At 47.7% G+C, this 22,664-nt stretch overlaps 2 protein-coding genes across 25 annotated transcripts in view; both read right to left on the bottom strand.

The window, feature by feature from the left end:
- Kif25 (kinesin family member 25) overlaps positions 1 to 6,049 on the bottom strand; it is a 42,636-nt gene extending 36,587 nt beyond the window's left edge. Inside the window, exon 1 of the mRNA XM_048805752.1 lies at positions 4,698 to 6,049. The gene's annotated coding sequence lies outside the window, so the exon portion shown is untranslated. The remainder of the gene's footprint in view (positions 1 to 4,697) is intronic.
- Positions 6,050 to 6,676: 627 nt separating this feature from the next.
- Positions 6,677 to 22,664, bottom strand: part of Afdn (afadin, adherens junction formation factor) — a 92,733-nt gene continuing 76,745 nt past the window's right edge. For 9 of the 24 annotated variants that reach the window (XM_048805791.1, XM_048805800.1, XM_048805803.1 and 6 more), the window contains 5 exons: positions 22,423 to 22,458; positions 15,879 to 16,010; positions 12,457 to 12,976; positions 9,413 to 9,497; positions 6,677 to 8,639 (listed from right to left, as the gene is read on the bottom strand). In XM_048805791.1, coding sequence (XP_048661748.1) covers positions 8,486 to 8,639; positions 9,413 to 9,497; positions 12,457 to 12,976; positions 15,879 to 16,010; positions 22,423 to 22,458 — 927 coding nt within the window. In that variant the 3' untranslated portion in view covers positions 6,677 to 8,485. The remainder of the gene's footprint in view (positions 8,640 to 9,412; positions 9,498 to 12,456; positions 12,977 to 15,878; positions 16,011 to 22,422; positions 22,459 to 22,664) is intronic. The other 15 variants (XM_048805805.1, XM_048805806.1, XM_015498596.2 and 12 more) reach the window with 9 other exon arrangements.

Raw genomic sequence — 22,664 nt, 5'->3', positions numbered from 1 at the left:
ATTAACTGATTTTTGGAGTATATCCATTTGGTTGTAGGATATAATCCTTTTTATACATTGTTGGAACATTTTACTAGTATTTTGTTGAAGGTTTTTGCATCTATGTTCATAAGAGATACTGCTCTGTGGTTTTCTCCCCGGATTGTCTGTGTGGCTTTGACCTCAATCAATGCTGGCTTCATGGAATGCAACACTCTCCTATTTGAAAGGGCTGAAGGACAGCTGTGAATCCTATAAGGGACTGGTGAACTAGTGAGAGCATCTGGGCCTGGGGTCCTCCTTGAGAGTTTTTTGGTAACTCATTTAACCTCTTTACTCATTGTGGTGTGATAGTAGGAGCAAATGTGACTCCATTTTGTTTTATGACTTCATCCTGTAAAACAACCATGCCAAGTAGAAGAGTCATGACTGGAGCAAGATGTTCTTTTCCTTTTGCTAAAGAAACCTTTAAGAACACGGAACTACCTAATGGGGTATTGTTTCAGTAACTAGGGTAATGGGCTCTGTTTCTGTAACTGGGGTGACTGGGCTAACTGTGATTGGTTAGGCTTCCCTCCGCTTGACCGCACTTGTCCTGCTTCTGTAACCTGGCTTGCTTGCATTGGCTTGACCCCCCCGAACATCCCCTTTGCGGTTTTCAGGCTTATAAGGAGTGCCCTTGCAATTGTTCGGGGCTGATCAGGGGAACAGCTTTATGTTCTGGTCAGCCGCCACCGGTGTGCTTCAATAAAGGCTTGATTCGATTATACGTGAGTGGTCTGGAAGTCAGTTTATGAAACCCTGGGACGAAGCTTGAACTATAACAGTGGTTCTGCTCAGCTTTTCTATTTTTTCTTGAGTCAGTTTTGGTAGTGTGTGTCTCTAGAAATTTGACCATTTCACCTAAGTTGTCTAATTTCTTGGCAACTTTCACAGTATTTTCTTACAATCCTTTTTCCCCATCACTTTGGTAGTAATGAGACCTTTTGATGTTAGTAATCTGAGTCTTCTCTCTTTTTAGCCAGCCAAGCTGATTGTAATCATTTGCCACTAATTTCCCTCTGTGGTTTCGCTGTTCTCTGCTTCATGCATTTCCTCTTTACTTCCTTCTCCCTACTTAGGAAGTCTGATGTGCTCTGCTTTATCCAGTGTCCTAAGGTGGAAGGTCAGATTGCTGCTATGAGAACTCTTTTTTATTTATTTTGGTGGGGGGTACCGAGATTGATCAGGGGCACTCGACCACTGAGCCACATCCCCAGCCCTATTTTGTATTTTATTTAAAGAAAGGGTCTGGCTGAGTTGCTTAGTGCCTTGCTTTTGCAGACGCTGGCTTTGAACTTTCCATCCTCCTGCCTCAGCCTCCTGAGCTGCAGGGATTACAGGCATGTGCCACCGTGCCTGGTGAGGCCTACCTTATTTTTAATGTTTTTACAGCTATAATTCCCCCAGGCACTGCTTTAGCTGCACAATACAAAGTTTTATACACGTGTCCTGTCTCAAATCATTTCATTTCATTTCATTTGTGATTTCTTCATTGACCTACTGGTTATTTAGGGGTGTCTTATTCAATTTCCACATATTTGTGTTTCTCAAATTTCTTTTTGTTATTAATTTCTAATTTTACTCTAGTGTGATCACAACGGATTTCGGGCAATTATTCTTTCAAACTTGCCTGGGCTCGGCACCAAGCCTGGTGTGCTGCCTATGCCGGCCCTCACTCAGCAAGCACTGGCCCGCACTCGGCCCCACTCGGCCCGCACTCGGCCCCACTCGGCCCGCACTCGGTCTGTACTCGGCCCCACTCGGCCAGCACTCGGCGGCGCTCGGCATGCACTTGGCACTCTCTCGGCAGATACATTCAGCTGTGCGTGTTGCAGGGATGTCTCTCGGGTCTCGCTGGTCCCTGTGGTGTCACTGTCCCTGTGGAAAGTGGAGCACCGACGTTCACAACCTTTATTTTTGAAGTGCCTATTTCTTGGTTTGACTGCCGAGTTCTTGTTCCACTTATTTTAGGGCCCTGTGGTAAGGTCCATCACATTCATAGCTTTATGTCTTCCTGACAGACTGACCCACTCATCCTGACGAATGTCCCTGTCCCTGGAGGAAACCAGATTTATTTTCATTTTAGTGAGACAGGGTCTCACTAAGTTGCCCAGCCTCCTGGGTCTCTGGGGTTACAGGAGTACACCATCACACTTGCTTTTGCCTTCATTTTGAATGACATTTTTGTTGGGTCAGGTTTTTTTTTGTTGAGAAGTTTTTTTTATTGCCGTACTGTGGACATGCCCTCCTGCCCTGGCCTCCACTGTTTCTGGAGTCAGCATCAAGTCCTCTTGGAATCTCTGACCACTGGTTTCTCTCTTCCTGCTATCATATCAGTGTCTACTGTGACATGTGGGTGGGTATGTCAATATCTACCTCACTTTTGGAGTTCACTGAGCTTCTCTGATGTTGTAGGTTCACGTTTTTCAGCACACTTGGGGTTTTCTGTTCCTGTCTCTTCTCTCCATCTTGTTCCTCCATGATACATAGGTTGATGTGTTTAAAGGCTTCACATCTATTCCCGATGTTCTCTTCATTTTTCTTCAACTTATTTCTATCTCTGTTTTTAAGATTGTGTAATTTCTACCAGGCTCCTGATGACCTCCCCCAGGCCACACTGGGTTGGTGGTGGTCTGAGTGGGGCTTGTTGCCCCTCTCATTTTCTGATCCCTCTGTTAAGCAGCCATCAGGACACAGGGGACCTTCTTGGCCTCACCTCTGAAAGATATGGAAAATGGCAACCCCTAGAACTGTCTGGCCCAGAGGAAGAGGGAGAAGATCATTAATCTCTCCCAGGGAAGCCTTTCTCAGTCACGATGAAAGCAAACTCTCATCCCTTCCCGGTTTCATCCCCAGCATCTCTAAAAGCAAACAGTCATCCCTTCCCAACCACAGGGAGTCCTGAAGGGAGGAGGCAGACACTGAAACACTCGTCCTGGGCTTTTCCCCTTTCCCATTGCCGATGAGTTCTGGAAGAGAGAAGCCAACGGTGAAGCTCTGGGAGACGATGAATCCTGGAGAAAGAAGATCAGCAGTGAACACACGGAGTGTGCGCTTTTCCCAGTGACGACGAGTGGCATTCTCAACTTCTCTTTAAGCTTCTTTCCTGACTGTCCAAACCAACATGTGCTGCTTCAGTCTCCAGTGATTAAACCACCCTCACTGTAAAAACCCAAGACTCTTCTGTAAAGCAGTGGCCATTTTCCTACCCAGAATGAGCCCCACCAGTGCCTGGCTGACTGCTTGCTGACCCACTTGAGGTCTGCTTCCCTCCAGTTACTTGTGTTTTCGTAATGGTGCAGAACAGTGTTGGTTGTTTTGCTTACAACACCTACTTAATAAACTCCCTTAATTACTGACTGATTGCTCTATTGATGTTGACAATGACCTGGGACATAGATTTCTCCAAGATCATCTGGTCCAATGAAACTGGGGGCAGTGGTAATTTTTAAATCCAGTCTTTGAGGTTTATCCTAAACCCAGAAAGGCTCTCCTCAGCCATCTCCCTACCTCTCTCTAGTACCCGAGCTGGCCTATAGTTTAACTTGTGGCTCCTTAGGGGCTGGCTTTGCCCTCCCTCCAAGGCACATGTTGAAGTCCCAATTCCCTGGCCCTCAGGATGTGACTGCCCTGAGGTAGCTGAGGGAGGGGGATCCCATCCTCTTGGTCACCCCAGACACAGGAGCTGGTGAAGCTGAGCCAGGGGGAGGCAGAACACAGAGACCTCGATGATTTGGGGAAATTTTAGCACGTTGTCTTTACTGAATGCTTTCTTGTTTGATGCCTTTACTGAGGATGATTCCAGAGGCCTTAAACACTTATTTCCTACGGTTTTCACTTTTGCTTACAGCAGGTCCACAGAGCTCCTCACCCTCACCCTAGAAGTCCTTGCCTGCAATGGCCTTCTCAAGTGACCTCCATGATCCTTCATACCCTTGAACCATGACTGCACAAAGTGACAGATCTGATCATGTCTTGCTTCCCTCTTAAAATCTTTCTGATAGCGTATCCTTGGCATTGAGATAAAGGTCCTTGGGCAACCCACTGCTTTGTGTGCCATCCAGCCCAGGGCCACCAGATATCTGTCCCCACAGGAAGCCTTTTCTATACGCTCAGCCCCCATCAGAACATGGTTCAGCCATCAGGACACAGGGGACCTTCCTGGCCTCTCAGGGTCTCATTATGTTACCTCCCGGGGGCAGGGGGTGGTCTTTGAGGTCTTTGCCACACAGTATTATATTTCTCTAAACTGCTTCATCAGTCTGCTCCCTTCGCACTGCAGACTCCATGGGGATAAGGACAGGAGTGATGCCTGTTTCTTCCTAATCAGACATGCCCAGCAGCTAGCTGCACAGCATGCAGCAGGCATTCCACGAAGAGGAAGAGGCTGTGTGAAGGACAGTGGTGCCAGGGTAGGAGGACAGAGGGGGAGTGGACAGATGGGTAGGTGGGCAGAGGGGCCCAGGTTGAGTTGGAGATGAGGAGCCGTTGGGGGAGGGCAGACAGGCCAGCGACCCTTTCTGTCCTGCAAGCCAGGTTGTGTGTGTGTGTGTGTGTGTTTGGCCCATCTTCAATTTCACGGATCCATGAAATCCATGAACCCCACAAATTCTCCCTTGGCCCCCAACGCCCAGGTGAGGGGTTGGCTCCAGCCGCTAGGCCCCTCAGGCACTCACCCGCACTTGACGCTGCAGCTGCTGTGCTCGTCGCTCTGCGAGGCCCCATAGGGCGCAGCACTCACCGGTGTCACCTGCACTTGCAGGCCTCATCGCAGGGATCCAGGCCTACAGGTGGAGGGGGGCAAGCAGGGGCCAGGGGCGGACCAGCCAGGGGCCAACCAGCCAGGGGCCAGGGGCGGATCCACCAGGGGTGGGGGCGGGGCACAGCAAGCGCACGGGGCCGGACGATGGGAGGGGTGGAGAAAGCAGGGGAGCACGGTCCTGGGGGCGGGGTAAGCAGGCCCACGGGGCACCCAGGGACCCTGGCTGCAGGAGCCGCCTGCCCACTCCCACTCCTTTCTCCAAGGGCTCTCTGGATACTGTGGGCGACCCTCACACCTTTTCTGCCTGGCTGGGGTTGCCCGCTGCACGAACTTCTCACTATGGCCTGCGAGGTCCGCCTCTCCCACCTGGCACTGGCCGCTCTGCGGAGCGTTACTGACTGTGCAGACACCTGGTCCGTTGTGCCACCCGCTACCTGCAAATGTGCCCTCCTCTCAAGAAAGCTGGTTGTTTTCTCTGGGAGTCCACCACCTGAAAGTTCGGTTACTAAATGCGTGTTTATATTAACGAAGCCACGCCAGAACTACATTCCAGGGCAGTTTGGGAAGTGGGGTCACCTCTGACCAGTTGGCACCCGTAAGCTTCACTGAACATCACACAGAAATGACTTCCACATCCCAGTCTGAAGTCTAACAAGCAAACATGCACCCTTCTGGTTACTGACTTTGTGAATCCACAAGATGAAATGCCAGCATACAAACGTGTTGACCATTTGGGGGCACATTTTCCCTTCTGCAAGTAACTTGACTTAGATTTTGTTTACTGTTACCCTAAATATATGGCTGAGCCTTTGGATTAGTTTTCTGTCTAGTAAAACACGGAGGAAATTTTTGTCCAATGGTACACAGTAGGAAATTATCAAGGACCCTGCTGCTACTTCATGTGGTTCAGACCTGAAGGAACACTGTAGGTCAAAGTCATTATTTCCAGAGAAATATGGCTGTGAGATGGAGTGGAATCAATACTAATCCTCAGTCTCCAAGACTTGCTTTCTCCAAACTTTCAAGTATCTTTTCAGGCATTAGCATACAGTAAGAGTGAATAGTATGATTCAGAAATGTAAATACCCAGTTCTGCCATCAAAGGCCTCCCACAAGTTCTCCCAGCCCTGACACGCTGCTTCCCTCATGGGAGCCTGTCTCAAAACACAGTATTGATCACAGTTGCTCCACTGTGCAGCAGAACAGCAGTCACTCCTGCCTGTCTGCAGCTGTGTCCTCTGGCCCTCTATTTCCTCCCTCACACTCTCCTAGAAGCCCTTTGTACCCTCCGCGCCGCCTGCTCTGCACCTCTGCTCACAGGCTATGAAGCATAAAGGAACCTGTGAGTGAAGAGGTACCCCGGGGACAGGCTGGGGGGGGGGGGCGGGGGACGCACACTCAGGCATACGGGGGCAAGGGCAGGGCTGGCCCTGCGGGCACAAACCTGGTCTGGCTGTGGGGCTTGCTCTCACTCCCGGCCAGTGGGAGTTCCTCAACACAGACTTAACACTTTTAGTCCCGCACATCCCTTTTCACCAGCTGCCTCAACTGGGTGCTTGCATTTAAACACAGCTCAGGAACATTCACACAATGCTCGTTACTGGATGTGTTTAGGAATTTCAAAGTGGCCAGGATGGGGCATCCTAACTAAGAAATGGTCCCAGGGGCCACCTGGGATTGCTCAGGTGCAAAACAAGTGACAAGGTGGGGAAGGAGCACTCTGGTCATGGACGCTATGAAACTCACCTGAGCCTCAGTGGACTTGTTCATCCTGCAAAGAACATGTCCCCACAGGTGGAAAATACAGGGGAGCAGCGTTTTGCATTGTTTAATATGAGTGACAGATGGAGGCAAGGGAGACAGGGCTGTTGTTAGAAATATAAACTCTGTGAATACACTTAAATACATACAAAGTTTATTAAAAATAGGTTGCAACCGAAATACAGTAGAAATGGAAAACTACAGCAGTTTGGATTTTTCCCATAGCAATGCACATCATGAAAAGCACTTTTACACATATTCACATTTGACCTCATCGTCCAGGGATGGCCAAATCCACCTTTGTCTGGGTTTGACAAACACACAAATATCCCTGTTTGCACTCGTGCTGTGTGTGTCTGTCTCCCACGTGTGACAGGCAGTTATCAGCACCCGTGTTTCTCTAGGCAAGGTGTGGATTTGCCACCTGGAGGCGCCAGTGCCCCTGAGACACCAGGAGGAGCTTGCTTTTTCCGGGGCAAGTGTGCAAATCCTTCATCAGCTCTCGGGACCATTCGACTCTTACTTACAGGGGGAATGGAGAAAGCACACTTTCAAATAAGAACCCTGATAGACAAAAAAATATTTACACTTGTACTTTGGACATTTTATCATACAACTCATATTAAAGTGGTTTCTAGGGCAGCAAATGCCTCTGTTCTATTTGAAAGTGTGCATATTTTCCCAACATACATCTTCGTAAGAGAACAACATGGTACAGAAAGATCATCTGGACCCCATTAGGGCTTTGTCAAATAGGAAATGTGCTTAAAATCACAAAAAATTTTACCATTTTAATATCACACAACATAAACAAACTGAGGTCCGTCTCCCCAACATCAGCCAGATACCCACAGCTGAAAAAAATGACAGTGATAACTCAGAACTCACAAATTAAAATTAAATAACTCTATTATACTATAAAAAACAAAGCTCAAACTGCCATGAATTATTCTTGCAATACTCCAGTTACAGATGGCATAGTCAAGGAATTCCTTTCTTTCTCACAGAATATCAATGTAAATTCGTTTTCCAGATTTAAATTTTCTAGTGACATCTGTGCTTGGGGATCACCTACCAATATCCCCATTTTCTCAGGCATTTTTGATCCTAGTTACATCAACACTGTTCAGCTACAGAGATCTTTGATAGACTCCTTAGAATATATGAAATATTAGTTAACCTTCTAGAATAACTGTCATCTTCAATTTCATCAATGATTTTTATTAGGCTAACAACAACCTGTATTTATAAAAATAAAATCTCCTAAGATTAAATCCTCAAAATTTTCTTCTTTGAGAATTTTAGAAATCAAATATTAATCAAAAATTTAATTTAATCCAATATTCAGAACTGATTGGGGGCTCTTGTTTGTGGGGTGAGATGGGCCGTGCGCCATTCTGCTCACAGGACCTTGCTGTCCAGGCTACTGCGTGGCCCAGACAAGAAGGCAACTGGAAACGTACCCCGAAGGGGCCAGAGGAGCAGTCCACACGTCCACCCTCGATCCTAAAAGGCTGTGGCAATGGAGCGCACACAGCAGGCAGGGCGGGGTAGCCAATCTGAGGGTCATGGGCAAAATGAAGTTTCCAAGAAAGTCCAGGAAGAGACTTCTTGGTCTACAGTGTGTGGCACCAGGACAGGGAGACAGTACCTTGACTGTTCTTCTTTTTGCCCCATGAGGCCAGGACTCCAAAAATAAACCAACAAAAAGATACCCTCACGTGAGATCACTCAGAATCAGACAGGGTTCAAATTGTACAAACAACAATTTCTTGCTGAAGCAAAATAAAATTTCTTGGAATTTGAACATCTCTAAATTACAACCACTTTAGAATCTGAAATTAGAAATCACTTAGAAACACAGCCTCCCCCCTCTTCTTCAGGTTCCCACCTGTGACCCCTGAGCAGATCTGTGTGCACATAGTTGCCCTGTGCCGCTCCTCACTTTGTGTTTAGTTCATTCTCCAGTTCTGTTAATTTACGGGAAGCTTTCACTTTATTGGACACATCTTGACCTTGTGAAAAAAGGCGCTGACGCTCTCTGAATGTCAGGTTTTCAGGGGCTCCGGAACTTCCAGGTAAATCTGCATCTTGGCTGGACAAGAGACAAATGAAAGATTACCCTTCAATGCAGACACGCCTGCCCATAGCTAGCTAAGTCTGCATAATGAGCAATCAGTTGAAACTCTCAGAGAGGAGACACATTCTTTGCTGAATGTTGTTATAACGCTTCTTACAAGTAAACTTACTGGGGCTATGTTTAAACCCACATACAAAAATATAGGCAAAATGTTCTCCTTATTAAAATTATAACATTCCCCAGTCATATCCAACATTCAGACACTAGTGAGTCAGATTTCAGCAAGCAGGTGTTTCTTACCAGTTAAACAAATTTAACCAAAGGGTGCAGTTTCAAAATACAGCATATGACTCACACCTATAGATACATCTAATTTAATACTAGGAACCAGAATGGCTGTTTTCAAAATAGCTGGCATTGAGAACTAAGATCCAGGTGAGGACAGTCTGTGATAATGTACAGCTGGTTTATACTCTGGGCAATCTCAGGGTTGACTCCACATGGCTGAGCAATATCCTTGGCTACTCTCCTCAGATTTTCAACCTTCTCTGGTAGAAGCAAATGGCAACACAGCTAACTGCTTCTAGTGCCTGGCCGGTAAGCCCAGCACCTATATCACTGTCTGAAACAGAGCTACATGAGAAAACCAACGTTAAAGAGCTTCCATGTGCTCCTGTGATCTTGTACAATGGAGACACGGAGCTAATGAAGCCTTTGAAACTTCAACCCAGTTTCACACAAGTTAGCAACACCTTGGTCACAGACACTACCAACGTGACTCGGGGTACCTTCTGGTGTGCTTCTCTCTTGCATCCCGAGGAGCATCATGGGCACCGCTGACTGCCCCAGCAGATGCTGGGTAAGGGTTCAGTCCTTTTCCAAAAAAGAAAAAGTCCAAGTTAAAGTACCCGATTATCTGTAAACCTTCATGACAATAAAGATACAGTGACCCCCACAAAATAAGACACCTTTAATCATTGAGCAAACAAGAAAGCCAAGGCTCTTCATATCAGATGAAAGACGCACCTCAGGAAGCCTGCGTCTCTTGGTGGCCTGAGTAACCCAATCACTACTCAGCTGGTGCTCAACAGCTCACCTCCCTTCATCATTTGAGTGGAACACTGTGGTGGATGTGTGATAACCAACTCAAATCTGATGGAGTGCATGGTGAGCACAAGTTCAGAAGACAAAGCCACAGAAATTTCACTTAAATGGGAGGTTAGCAAAGTGTTCCAACATGCTGCTGAAACCAAGAATTTTTTTTACAAGATCTCTGAAGCAAATGCAGTGCCAGAGATTAAGCAGGTAAGCACATGATTGAGTTCTTCTCTGGAAAGCTACTGAATTGTTTTTCAAGACAAATGGTTGTGATTATTAAAAACAAAGTAAAGTTTTTTAAGCCAGCTGGGCTGCCATGGCTGCTCATGGCATCAACCAGTCAGGCAGCCCCCCAGTACCCTTGGTGAGTTGCTGGAGATCCAGAGATGATATAAATGGAGAGTTCCAGGTGTATCCAAGCATGTGGTAATACTGCCACTGATAATATAAAAATCACAGTGTACTAAATCATTATTAATGTGTACCTATTAATTGTGCCAATAAAATATAAAAAAAATTCACACCTGAAAAACCTGCTTATAAAAATATAGGCTGGAGTACTGAATGCTCAAAATACCCCACACTGACAGTATCAAATATTGGATTAAACAGGCCACAAAGCTATTGCTGTACTTTTATATTAAAGCCTTTTTTCCCCCCAAACAAGGTGCACAAAATGAATTTTTAAGATGAGTTTTCTTCCATATGAAGAGTCCATGGTGCAGAGCTCCCCAGACACACAGACGAGAGGGGGGCCATGGGGTGCTTTACCCTATGGCTGCCCCAGGGCCCCCCTAACAAGGCTCAAAAGACACAGCAAAGCATGTCTCTATCTCACGGTCACCCACAGTGGCCTCCTGGAAACTATGAGAAAGGGTCTTTCTGGAGTGAATTCCAAACACATCCTTCATTTCATCTGTCTGGATGTGTAACTGATGTGATTCTGCAATCTGGGTATGGGGTGAAGGTGGGAGTTCATAACCCACTTGAATCAAAGTGTCGAATATGTTATGTCAAGAAATTTGTAATGTTTTGAACAACCCACAATAAAAAATTAAAAAAAAAAAAAAATAAAAAAAAATAAAAAATACTGTGGCATCTTTTGAGCTTTGTTGGAAATGATACTGGCTTCTTTCACTGGTAAAAAAATCAACTTTTCAAAACTTTTAAACTTTGTTCCTAGAATATCAAAAACCTCCAACAATATATATATATACATCTGAATACTGCCAATTATAAAGTTTCCCCAGAGCTTTAGTAGTGCTTCTTTTTCAATGTGTTGTTATGCTGAAATCAGCATCATTCACTCTGATTTGTATCCAAATTCTGTTCCTCACACTGCCCAGTGGAAGAGGCCAAGTCCCACGTGCAGAAGCATGCTCGCCAGAGAGCTCACAACAGAAGGCTGGACACAGGCATGCGAGGGAGTGGACGAAGACAGGGCCAGATGGGCTCTGCATGAGCTGCAGAGGCCGCAACTTTACGAAGGATCTTCAAAGAGGCTGAGCAATCAGACGCAGGCTGTAACCTGCTCCGAAGTGCCACTTCGTTGTGAAATAAAGGGTTAGTGATAGGACTGAGAGCCAAGATGGTTAGAAATGACTCCGACCTGCAGCGTTCCGCCACCAAACCTCACAACTGTCACAACACTTACAAATTTGTACAGCTCAGCTTATAAAATTTAATACAACACTGATAGCACCTTCCTTCAAAATTTGTTACTCCATGAGTGTCTCTAAGAGGTACCAAGTTCTAAATACTTATGGTGAAATTCTACAAAAAAGATTCAAGTTGGCTTTCAGAATTTCTCAACCTAGGTATTATGAAACACCAAGCCTTCAATGTGGATTAAAGCTGATTCAGGTAGAGAAAAGGCAGAATTTGGGGAAAAACTCCTCTGTCAGGTTGCACTGAGCTCTGAGAGGCTGACCTCCACTTGTTGGTGACGTGGAGCTCCACAGAATTCGGAAGGTGCACGCTCTTGCTAAAGCTACAAAAACTGACCAACCGACTGTATCTGAGTGGGCTCAAAGCTGAATTCCAGTGTTGTCACCTGGGTGGAGTTCAGTGTACCTTAAGCATAACTCCTGCTGCTCTGGCACCTCTGCAGGGAGCAGCTCTGCATGCAGGCAGCCAGGGGCTTTTCCCTAACTAACCACAACTAGGTCTACGGCTGCCTGGCTTCTTTCTGAGTGAAAGGCCAGGGAAGGAAGGCCAGGGCGAGGAGAGGAACCGGAGGACAACTGGGGCACTAGATCCTGGGTAGTGGCTGTGCTGGAGACCAGCTCAGCAGATGTTCCACCCTCCAGACAAGCCACCACCAAGTATGGGATGCCTGACGTGGAAACTAAAAATGCACCTTCATTGCTACCTTTAGAGTCAGTTCAATGTGCGAAAAAGGCACTTGCTCAACCACAGGTGAAAATTGTTGGAAGAGGGAGAGAATGAAAGCCAAGACCAACAGTACTCATGGTCTGGAGTAAAGGGGGAGGACTGATTGTCAGCTGATCAACGGGATGGAGCTTCTCAGAGTGAGAGAAACCAGAGACATTCATCAGCAGAGCAATTAGCAGGACACTGCAGCTGGGGGTGGAGAGAGATCACCATGCTGAGTGTAACCAAGTGGAACCCAGACTCCACAGCAGGTGATCTCGGGCCACCCCAGGTGCAGCTGTGCAGAGACCAGGTTCCAATCATCAAGACCAGAGGGTGGGGCTTGCACTCTATCTTTTACCTCTACCTTTACAGTGGCCAGGATGGCAGAAGCTTGGTTTGTTTGGAGGGGGTGGGGGCTGGCCTGTTTTGTGGGCAGTACTGTTGGCTTTGGCCGAGGGTGGCTGGAATGAGTTGGAGAGAAAGATGCCATCGGAGGCCGGGCGTGGCTTGCAGGGGGGCTGCTGTGGCTTAAGGGCGGCAGGAGGAAGATGCCCATAAGACTTCCTCACGCTGGAGTACTTATCCTGACCTGCTAGGCTGCAGTCCTCCTCCTCCTCCTCCTCATTGTACGAAACAAACTTGGCAGTGAACAGCGAGTCTGGGGAGAGGACCTGTGTTTTGAGGTAGGAGGCGTTTCGCTGAGGTGGGGGAGGAGGGGCGCTGGGCACAGGGGACGGGGACGGGGGCTCGTAGTCCCGTGGAAGCGGAGGTCGGCACAGCCCGGGCTCCTCGGGCTCCAGCAACCTGCGCGCCGCCTCCTCGTGCTGTCTGCGCCTCTCGGCCTCCAGGCGGCTGTAATACCCTTCTTCCTGTCGCCTCTGCAGGCGGGAATAGACAAGAGTACAAGGTCAGAGATCAGGAGGGGACAGGCGGACCCTCTGGGCCTTCACGGAATATGACAGGTGCACTGACCACCAGGCCCCATCTTCACACCGACCACATGTCCACGGGATGTCACAATTAACTGTCACAACTACTGCAACAGAAGAAGTGGGTCAACCCAGAAATAGTCTCCTTGGGGAGAATCTTTCTTTCCTGGGAAGGGTACTTAGGTCACAGTTGGACTAATCTGGGTTATGTGACATAAAACTGCTCAGCAATAGTTTAGATCACTATCAGGCCCCTCCAGTCACGAAACAAGATGAAGCCTTACACTCCTTTCTTTCCTCCTGCTTCTCCTCCTCCTCCTCCTCCTCCTCCTCCTTCTCCTCCTCCTCCTCCTCCTCTCCCCTTCTGTTTTGGTAGGACATTAACTTACCTGTTAATGCTGTTTTACTAGGAAACCATAAACTGTAAGGAATATCACTTATTTTCCCAAAGCAACAAACTAACAAATAATGCTTTCCAGTTCTTAACTTACATTTCAAATCTTAATAAACTCCCTGGTGGACAGAAAATTAGAGAGCCAAGCATGAATAGCAACAGCAACAAGATACTGAATTCAAATATATTTTGACACATACTGTACATTTTTTCTGACATACATCTGCACAAACTACAGTTGACAGTGTTAAAATTGTTTTGACATTAAAAAAAGGTAACAGCACAGTTTTGTTAAAGATTGACATGAGTTTTAGAGCACAGAGGGAAAAAGTAAGTATGAAAGGGAGTGAAAGATCCAACAGATCACCTGCTTAACCCCAGTGAATGTCTAGTGCTGGAATACAGTGAAGTTTCAATTCATTCAACAAAAAAGAATTGCTGGGGTCCTGTTGGCACCAAGATAAGTGTTCATTCTTGTATTTCTGGGCTGTATCCTCTCCTGCTCCCTCTAGAGCCAAAGCTCATGCACATACACACCAAAGCCCCTGCTCCAACTGCAGAAACTACGGAGGAAACTAAGGAACTGCCAGCCCTCTGCACTCCATACACCAACTTCGAGCTTCACCTTCTGCTCTCTGCTGGGAGACCCTTGAAGGAGAAGAATTCTTATTCTCCTATCTGTACAAAGTCAGCAATCCCTTGGGCAGGGCAAATCAGAATGACTTCTGTGACTTTGGAATAGCTCTACCAAGAGCCTTGGAGTTAGAGGAGGAGCAAGCTGCCTGATAACACAGGGCGGAAACCAAACCCCTTGCAGTTACACCAAGAGCAGATACACCAAGAGCAGATACAGTCACATGACCAAGGGGACGTGACTCTACCCAGAAAAGGACCAGACATTTTTCTATGACAACACAAACCCGTCAATTCTGAACATTCTGTATTAAAAATAGGGTTTTCAGCTTTTTTACAGTGACCACTCAAATTATAGAAGCAGTTACTAAAACACAAGTGTATTCAGCATAATAGTAAGTTCAAGAATGCACGTTGGAAAAATGAACCCAAGAGTTCCTCAACAACAAAACGCAGCCTGGCCCTCTGTGGACACAGCCCTGAGGTGATGGCAAGGCTGCCTCACCATGGCTCCAGTGAGGCCAAGACGGGGCCTGACCACAGGCATGGGCACCGGCAGCACTGGCACAGCTGGCAGGCACTGACCTGGGAAAGGCACCCTCCTAACAGGCAGGGGGCTTTCTCAGAACAGCACACCACCACCAACAACGCCACAGGCTTAGAAACCAGAGAGTCAGATTCTGGAAACCCCTGCTTTGCCTCTGTTACACAAGTGAAAGACTTGTGGGGAAACCCAGGCTCCCCCAGCCCTCGGGAGCTGCTGAGCCACAGCAGTGCTGGAGGATGCCCTTCACAGAGGCCCAGGCCTCCCAGCATCCATTGCTTGCCTACACACGCTCTACTCTAGGGGCCACCTATTCCCTAAGTCTAACTGAGCCACAGCATGATATCAGTCCTGCTTGTGGTTAGATTGTCCTGTAGCCTACCTAATCCATCACCACAATACCAAAAGCTTCCTAAAAACAATGGCAGGGGGTGGGGGTCTTACTGACACAGCTCACTGTACTATCAAGGAAACAACTGCTAATAAAACTAAGCTTTCCCTGTCACAAGTTGTGACGCTCAAGGCTTCGACCTTCACAGAAGGGAGGTGACTGGGGAGCACGGTCCCTCTGCAGCTGCACAGCTCCCTGTAGTCCCTGGACGAGTTGGGGTCTTCTTGCCCATGGGGAGGGCTGCAGCTATGCACATAGACGCGGATCTGAGAACTGCCTCACAAGGTGCCCATTTCTCAAAATCAGATGTCATTTTACAATTCAACTGAAGAATCACTTGAATTAATACACACACAGAGAAATAAATAACTCAGAATATAAATCAGGTTGTAGACTAAATTTTCCTTGAATGATTTTTTTTTTTTTCCAAACAGCCATCTGTTCTCTTAACCACTACAAAAATGGAGTGATTTCAGTGAAAACCCTATCTGAGATGGTCAGTTACCAGACTGTCTTACTGTTTGTTCCCACTGCCTCCCATGGGGCTGACTCAAGTCAATAACTTAACAAGTGGCATCTTCACAAAAACGAGCTGGACCCTGTCCAGTGGGGTCCACACCCTGCGAGGGGGCCTGCGCCCAGAGGCCCAGCGCCACGCAGACCTAGGAGTTTGGGAGTCTGAGGGACAGCTCAGAAGGCAAGGGGCCTGGAGGCAGTCCAGAAGAGAGGTAGCAGGCCAGACGGGAGAGAGTTTTTGGTCCATAACCAAAGCTGGGGGTCCGGCCCTGTTCTGCCGTGTGCATCTGAGCCACGAGGCTAGCCCCTCTGCCCCAGCCAATCACCAGGTCAGGCTAACTGGCAACGCTAGCTGCCCTCAGAGGACCAGGACCTTTTCTTCGGCGTCCCGCTTGGCTCGCTCCTCCTCCAGACGCCGCTCCTCCTCCTGTCTCACGCGGTCTTCTGCTTCCCGCCTGCGCATATCCTCCAACTGCTGCTGGCGTCTGCGCTCCTCATCCTGCAACTGACAGTGAACCGCTTTTAACTCTCACCCCAGCCTCCCCAGCCAAGACACCAAGGGCAGACCAGACAAGCAGGACAAGGAGACAGGACACACACAGAAGGCCGAGTTTCTACTCAGGAGATGACAAGACTCACAGCTTTACTTGCTACTTTCAAAATGAGTGGCCTAAAAACCTTGTCTCCACAGTCCCAGGGTCATCCTCCCACTCATCAAGGCTCACAGAAGCAAGCTGTCACACAGCCATGCACGAAACCACCACTCTTCCATCAGAATGGGTCTGTCAGCCAGCTCCTGTAGACGGACAGACCTGCGTGGCCGAGAGCCCCACTTCATGGAACTATGGAATGCCTCCGCCACCCCAAACACCAAGAAGGACGTCCTCTCTGTGCCTGTGGTGGGGGGAGTACCAAGTTGCCCACTCTGGACCCAGTTTCTGCTGACAGCTGTTGCCAGCAGCCCACTTCCCTGGGGAAACGAGGGGCCTAGCGCTCTTGCTCCTCTAGCCCTTGGCCACTGACTCCCTCCAGATCCCATCCTGGACCCATCCTGAACCTGAGGTTTGAAAGGAACTCATTCTGATTCACTTTTGTCTGCACCTGCAAAATGCCCGGGGACCACTGCCAACCCCTCACAGGGTACACTTAGGTAACGACTAGTCAAAAGTTCTTATGTTGGTCCCGAATCCATCATCTTAGTTTTTCTTTTTTTGGTCACTTAGGTTCTGCCTTTTTGAAATAACACAAAAATGTAATGTCTTTACTTCATGACATTCAAACATGTGAGGACATCTTCCCATTACCTAGGTACGACTTCTATTTGTTTTTTTAGCTCCTTATCCTCCTGGTCACATTTCTCTGTACATCACAGGTTAAAATACCTTTTTTAGACAGAAACTCCGGATTATTGGCCAGAACAACACTAAGACTCTCCTTTTTCATTGGGATATGTGGCTATTTTTTACATGACAGCCTGAGACAGTGTAACTTTGAAACCCCTGCACATTTCTTCTCATCTGGCATGGAGCTGGGTGGGCTACAGGACACCCATAGCCACACCATGACACACCATCAAAAGAACGATTTAAAATTTCTAAGATTACTCAAAGCCATCTAGTTCAATCTTTAACCACTGCAAAACTGCCTTACATAAAATTGCTATGATGTATTTCAAATATCTAGAAAATTACCAATTTTTCTATAAATTGATCCCAACAAAATTTAAAATGTTAACTTATGAATTTAATTTTTGGGGAAAGCAAAGAAACATTAGCAACTTCTCTATTCCTTGATTCCTGTGGAACAAAACACCATATCTGATTGGAAAGAATAAATTAACCTGTGTTATTAGTTTCTTCATATCAGTTAACAATGCTAAAACAACTCAGAACAACTGAAGTGGCCTTGTAGGGGACAGATGAACTTTTCTTTTAGCATGACCTAGCCATCAGTGCAGAGAAGGTCAGCATGCTCAGCTGCAGGGTGGGTTTGCAGCAGGAGCAGAGCAGGCCCAAGAGGCCTGCAAGCTAGCCAAGGGAGAGGCCTGTTGAGAACTTCAGCCCTCAGCACCCATCATGAGAAATAGCACCCACACAGCAGCAGCAGAGCGCAGAGCTCACAAGTTCTGAGAAAAGCAGCTCGGAGTCTGGGCTGCGCCCCGCAGCAGGCGTTTCCCTTCCAAGCAAGGCGCTCCTCATGCTGCACTTCCCAGAGCCACGCTAAATAAGGCCGGTGTAGCAAAGCCTAGTGACTGGTACCCGAGGCAAGCTGTTATCTCTTCCAGCCCAGCAGGAGCGTCACCACAGGAGGCGAGAATGGCAGGATTTCCACAAGCACCTGTCTGTCTTACAAATAAATCTACGAACAGGCATTGTCTACAGAAAAGCTCTATGCCTTTAAATCAGGATGGTGGACAGCAAGTAAGAGGCCTTTTCCTTGTGATCAGCTCATTAGTTACTAATTTTAAAGTAAGAAATATTAATTGGTGCTATTACAATTAAGAAGTTTCTTTCCACTCTTAGGCTAATTCATGTATTTTCATTTCCAAAAGAAATTGTTTTATTCTCCAAAAATATGTCATTTATTTCCCCTCCTGCCCCCTCCAAAGCATTAATGAGAAAAAAAGAATCTATTGATTTACTCAAAATAACAGTTCCTAAAGTACATTGAACTGGGTGGTTTATGTTCGTTGAGAGTAAAAGGCATTGGAACATCAATTACAAGTCTGACCACTCTGCAACCTAGCGACACCTGCCTGATGGGACACTGGACTTCAGTCAGGTCAGCTCTTTGCTACACATGGAGAGGACGAAATGCCTGGGGAACAGACGCTCCGGACCAGGACCCAGCATGCACGGGTGGGCTATGGCCCTGCTGACTGGCAGTCCGCACATCCATGAGTACTTCTGTTTTAAAAAGTGCAGGCTGAGATCTAAATGGGCACAGTTTCAGGCCACAAACACCCACCTTCTCTCTCCATTTACTACAGGATCCCCAAGGCAGACAGTAGGGGTTAATATCTGAACAGGAAGTGGGCCATGATACCTTGGCTTTTTTGACATTTTCACCAAACAGACAATTTGAACTCTTGCTAAAGTCCTTAAGAATCTTCGTTCCTCTATACACCTTTCCTGCTCACTCCTACTGGAAGTGACCCCCACCACCACCACCAAAAACAAAAACAAAAACAAAACATTAAGGCCAAAAGATAAAGAACATCCGCAATTAGATAATTCATTACAACAGGCATTGGTTCCCTGAGCCCAGCTTTGCCATGCAGCTGCTTATCCAAGAGAAAGCTCCCCCATGCTATGGTCAAAGCTCTTCTTAAGAAACAGCCCTCCCCACGACAGCACCATGTGTCCCTGCCTCAGCCCAGCCTACTCGCTACTGCTGCCTTTTCCTAATCCAAGGAAACTGATTAGAATTGTAAGACCCAGAGCTCAGCTGCTGCACTGTCTCAGTGACAGAGACAAAGCAGAGTGACCCCAAGCAGGCAGTAAGACATGCACCTGGTGCTCCTTTAGGCCAGCTCTGGTCTTGCACCCACAGGTGAGTTCTGTTTTCTCCATGACACACATTCACTGGCAGTGAGATGAACACGTTTCTCTTCCTGATTCCTTCAGTAACTCTGCCCTCCTTGGGGAGTCACTGTCCATACTGGGCAGGGCCTGTCTCTGTCCAGGGTGCTCCGGTGTAAATGGTACACAGGCAGTACACCTCCTCCTGAAGGTCACTTCCCTAGATAGGCTTTTGATCTCATCCCCTCCACTCTCTGTGTCTAATGCCTACTGCACACACCAAAGCCAGGCTAGAGAGTGGCATGGGATGGGAGGGCCAGCTGGGGTTTTCACACAAGGCATCCAGAAGAGCTTCTAAAACCAAAAGGCATCCTGGCCAAAGAGGAGGAGCACTGCTGTGGGGTCTCACATTATTCTGGTCAGCAGATGACCACTGAAGTGTGGTAAAAGGCAAAGCTGAGACAACCACTGGCGCTGGCCAGGCCCTGGGACTGTCTGGTGGAGTGAGTGGCCAGCAGCACTGCTCTATGACAAGGAGGTGCTTTGCGTAGCACCAGGAGTACTCTGGACTGGGGGACAGGCAATGCTGCTGTGGCCGGGCCTGTGACGGCAGGCCAGACTCACACCAGGCTTGGCTCTTTCACTCACCCACTTGGCAGGTTTGTTATGAGGAAAGGAGAAACAGAAGCGATTATTTGGCAACCTAGAGCAAAAATGGCAGGGGTTACGCACACTGTCACTGGGCAGGAGGACTAGCAAGCTGCCCTGTGAACCTCTGCCTGTGAAGCTTTCAAAAGCCCAGGGACCACCTGCCCTGGACCCTACTTGGATGGGCTCCATAGGCAGGACAGGTTCAGACATGCCCAGGTCTCCTGGAGCCAAATCTGCCTGTTGGAGCTAAGGGAAAGACCCTGCAGGCAAAGCTCTGCTGGCCTGTGGGCTCCTCTAGCTAGACACTGTGGGTTGAACAGGATGGTACATCACTCAGTGATCAAGACTTGGAGGGCCTCTCAGCCTCTCCCTCTCCACATGCCCTTGGAGTTCGGGGATCTGGCCCCAGAGCCACTTGCCTGGCCATTACTGACCATCAACCACATGCTAGAACACCTCCAGAAATGGACAAATATCACTGCTACCCACAGAGGTGAATGCACATGTGATGAGCCATGTTTAGGGATGGACGACACAGTGCTCAGCACACAAGCAGTGAGGGGGAAGGGTGATCAAGAGCTGGGGAGGAGGGCACAGGCCACAGTGCTGGGCAGCATGCCCACAAGATGTCATGGCGGGAGGCAACCAGCCAGGGCAACCCCAGGGAGATGACATGGCGCTCAGGTACGAGCTGGCAGGCACACTGAGAGTCATCACATGGGAGCGGGCAGGCAGCCGCATGGGCACTAAGGAGGACATGGAGCCAGACAGACTGCAGGGAGAACCAGAACGTGTTCTTGTGGGGCAGAGACTCACTCAGGAGGGCTGGGGTCTCTGAGGCTGCTACAGCTGCTCTGTCTAGAGACCTTGTGAAGGGGCAGGGGCAGAACAGAGAGTGCCGCCATACTCTCCCCATGACCAGGCAGGAAGGGACAGCAGCTCAGGCTAAGGGACCAAGGTGGTCAAGTGCTAAGGCGGAGAGGCCAACGGTTCTTGAACAGAGAGAGGGGTTATGGAGACGGCAAAAGTCCCCAGGTGAGCAGCTGAGCCTTCACTGGAACGAAGAGGGTGGAGGCAGGGGCTGCTAGGAGGCTGCGGGCAGAAGGGCTTCAGTCCTGAACACTGACTGCTCGAGGAGACAGGCAGGAGGTCTCCAGGTCTCAAGGGTAAGGGGGTGTGGCACTGGCATCGTGCAGCCCTGAGGTGGCAGGGGCCACTGAAGGGGTGGAAGGGCAGGAGCCAGCCTAGGCAGCCTCCCACTGTGGGAATGCCGCTGCTCCCGCCAGGAGTGAGATGCGCTAGGACACGTCTCCAAGCTGCTCCCTGAAGACCACATGCTTGTCACTGCCCACTAACCTTTCAGGAGGCTCCCGGGCAACCTGCCAGATCTGACAGCACGGGCATGCTACAGACAATGGCACATTATCAGTAACACGGATACTCACCAAGGCTGAGCTGAGAAATGCTCAGAAACATGTGGGTTACGTGACTATGAATACTCAAAATACTTGTCTTCTTAGATGCTCAGAACTGTTTCTTTGAAATTAAAATCTAAGTGTGGGCTGGGGTTGTAGCTCAGCAGTAGAGCGCTCACCTAGCACGTGCGAGGCCCTGGGTTCCATCATCAGCACCACATAAAAATAAATAAATAAAATAAGGCACTGTGTCCAACTACACTAAAAAATAAATATAAAAAAGAAATCTAAGTGTGCCCATTATTCTTAATCATTGCCGCTCATCCATCAATGTCTCATGGCATTCAGACTCTTGTAGAGCAGAGTCAGCCTCTTAGAGCCTCAGGCCTGTGCCTGCCACATGGTGGACACTGACAAATGTTAAATGCTCTACCACCTGATTGATATTTTCCATTTACATCTATGGACACCTCACATACAAAGTAGGGGGAATATATATATTTTTCATTTTTTCTTTACATAAAACAAAAGGAAAAGACGCAGAGCTCATATAATATGCTTTCTGATTACCAGGGAAGTAACACATCTTAAGAAAGCTTTTCTGTGGGTGACACTGTCCCTGTGCTGAAGAGGGGACTGGTGAAACAGCATCAAGACAAACCCAGATTAAGAAATATTTGCAGTGCTGCCCGGGGCTGCCTCCATTTCACCCCGCAGTTGATCCAGAACAAAATGGCTTCAAGTCAGTAAATACAGATCAGTCAGAATGTGACGGTCTAGCAGGTTACACATCTGCTTCTTAAGCGTGAAGAGCAGTAACTCTTCAACCAGAACTTCCCCAAACTGACAAACATGTTGGACTCACAACAGAGCACGACCTGACCATCTGGTATGGCTGATAAGCTAAGATTCCATGCTGGATTAGTAAAGAAAGTGGCAACTGAATATCATTTCAACTGAGCTTATAACAACTGAACATGTAAAATGTATTAATATAACAAGAATGAAATAGATTACTCATTGCAAACTTTAGTTGTTTTGCTCACATACTAATGACTACATAAGAATACACAGAAGCAAATTATAACTAAAACTGAGAAAAGATCAAAACCATAAACAAACAGTAACACTTAAAGTTAACAGAGAAAAGTAAAAAGTAACTAAATCTAGTAACATTCAAAAGCATGCTTCTAGAGAGTCACAGGGCCAGTCCCCTGGTCTAGGAGACCCTGGGCAGAGCTGACCTACTGAGAACATAAAACAGCCACCACCAGAGGAGGAAGGAAAATCGAGACAGGAGAAGCACCAAAGGAAGGAAACAAGAACATACCAAATCTAGAACAGAGATTGCTGGCACAGCAGTCTGCTGCAGGCAACAGAGAAGGAAAAAAAAAAGAAAGATGAAGCGTGAAAAAAAAAGTTAGACTCAGACCTGAATTCTGCCATCGGCATACTTTGTTGCTATCATGCTTCATGTTTTTGGACAACCTGAGAGAAAACTGAAGAACTGCAAGCTAACTTCTCATATGAGAAGTAGGAAAGTGTCCACATGGTATTAAATACTTGGGCTTC

This window comes from Marmota marmota, unplaced genomic scaffold (genome assembly GCF_001458135.2).
Source record: "Marmota marmota marmota unplaced genomic scaffold, marMar, whole genome shotgun sequence".
Taxonomy (NCBI): Eukaryota; Metazoa; Chordata; class Mammalia; order Rodentia; family Sciuridae; genus Marmota; species Marmota marmota.
Note: the sequence above shows the minus strand (reverse complement) of the source record. Positions and strands in the feature narration are given on the sequence as shown.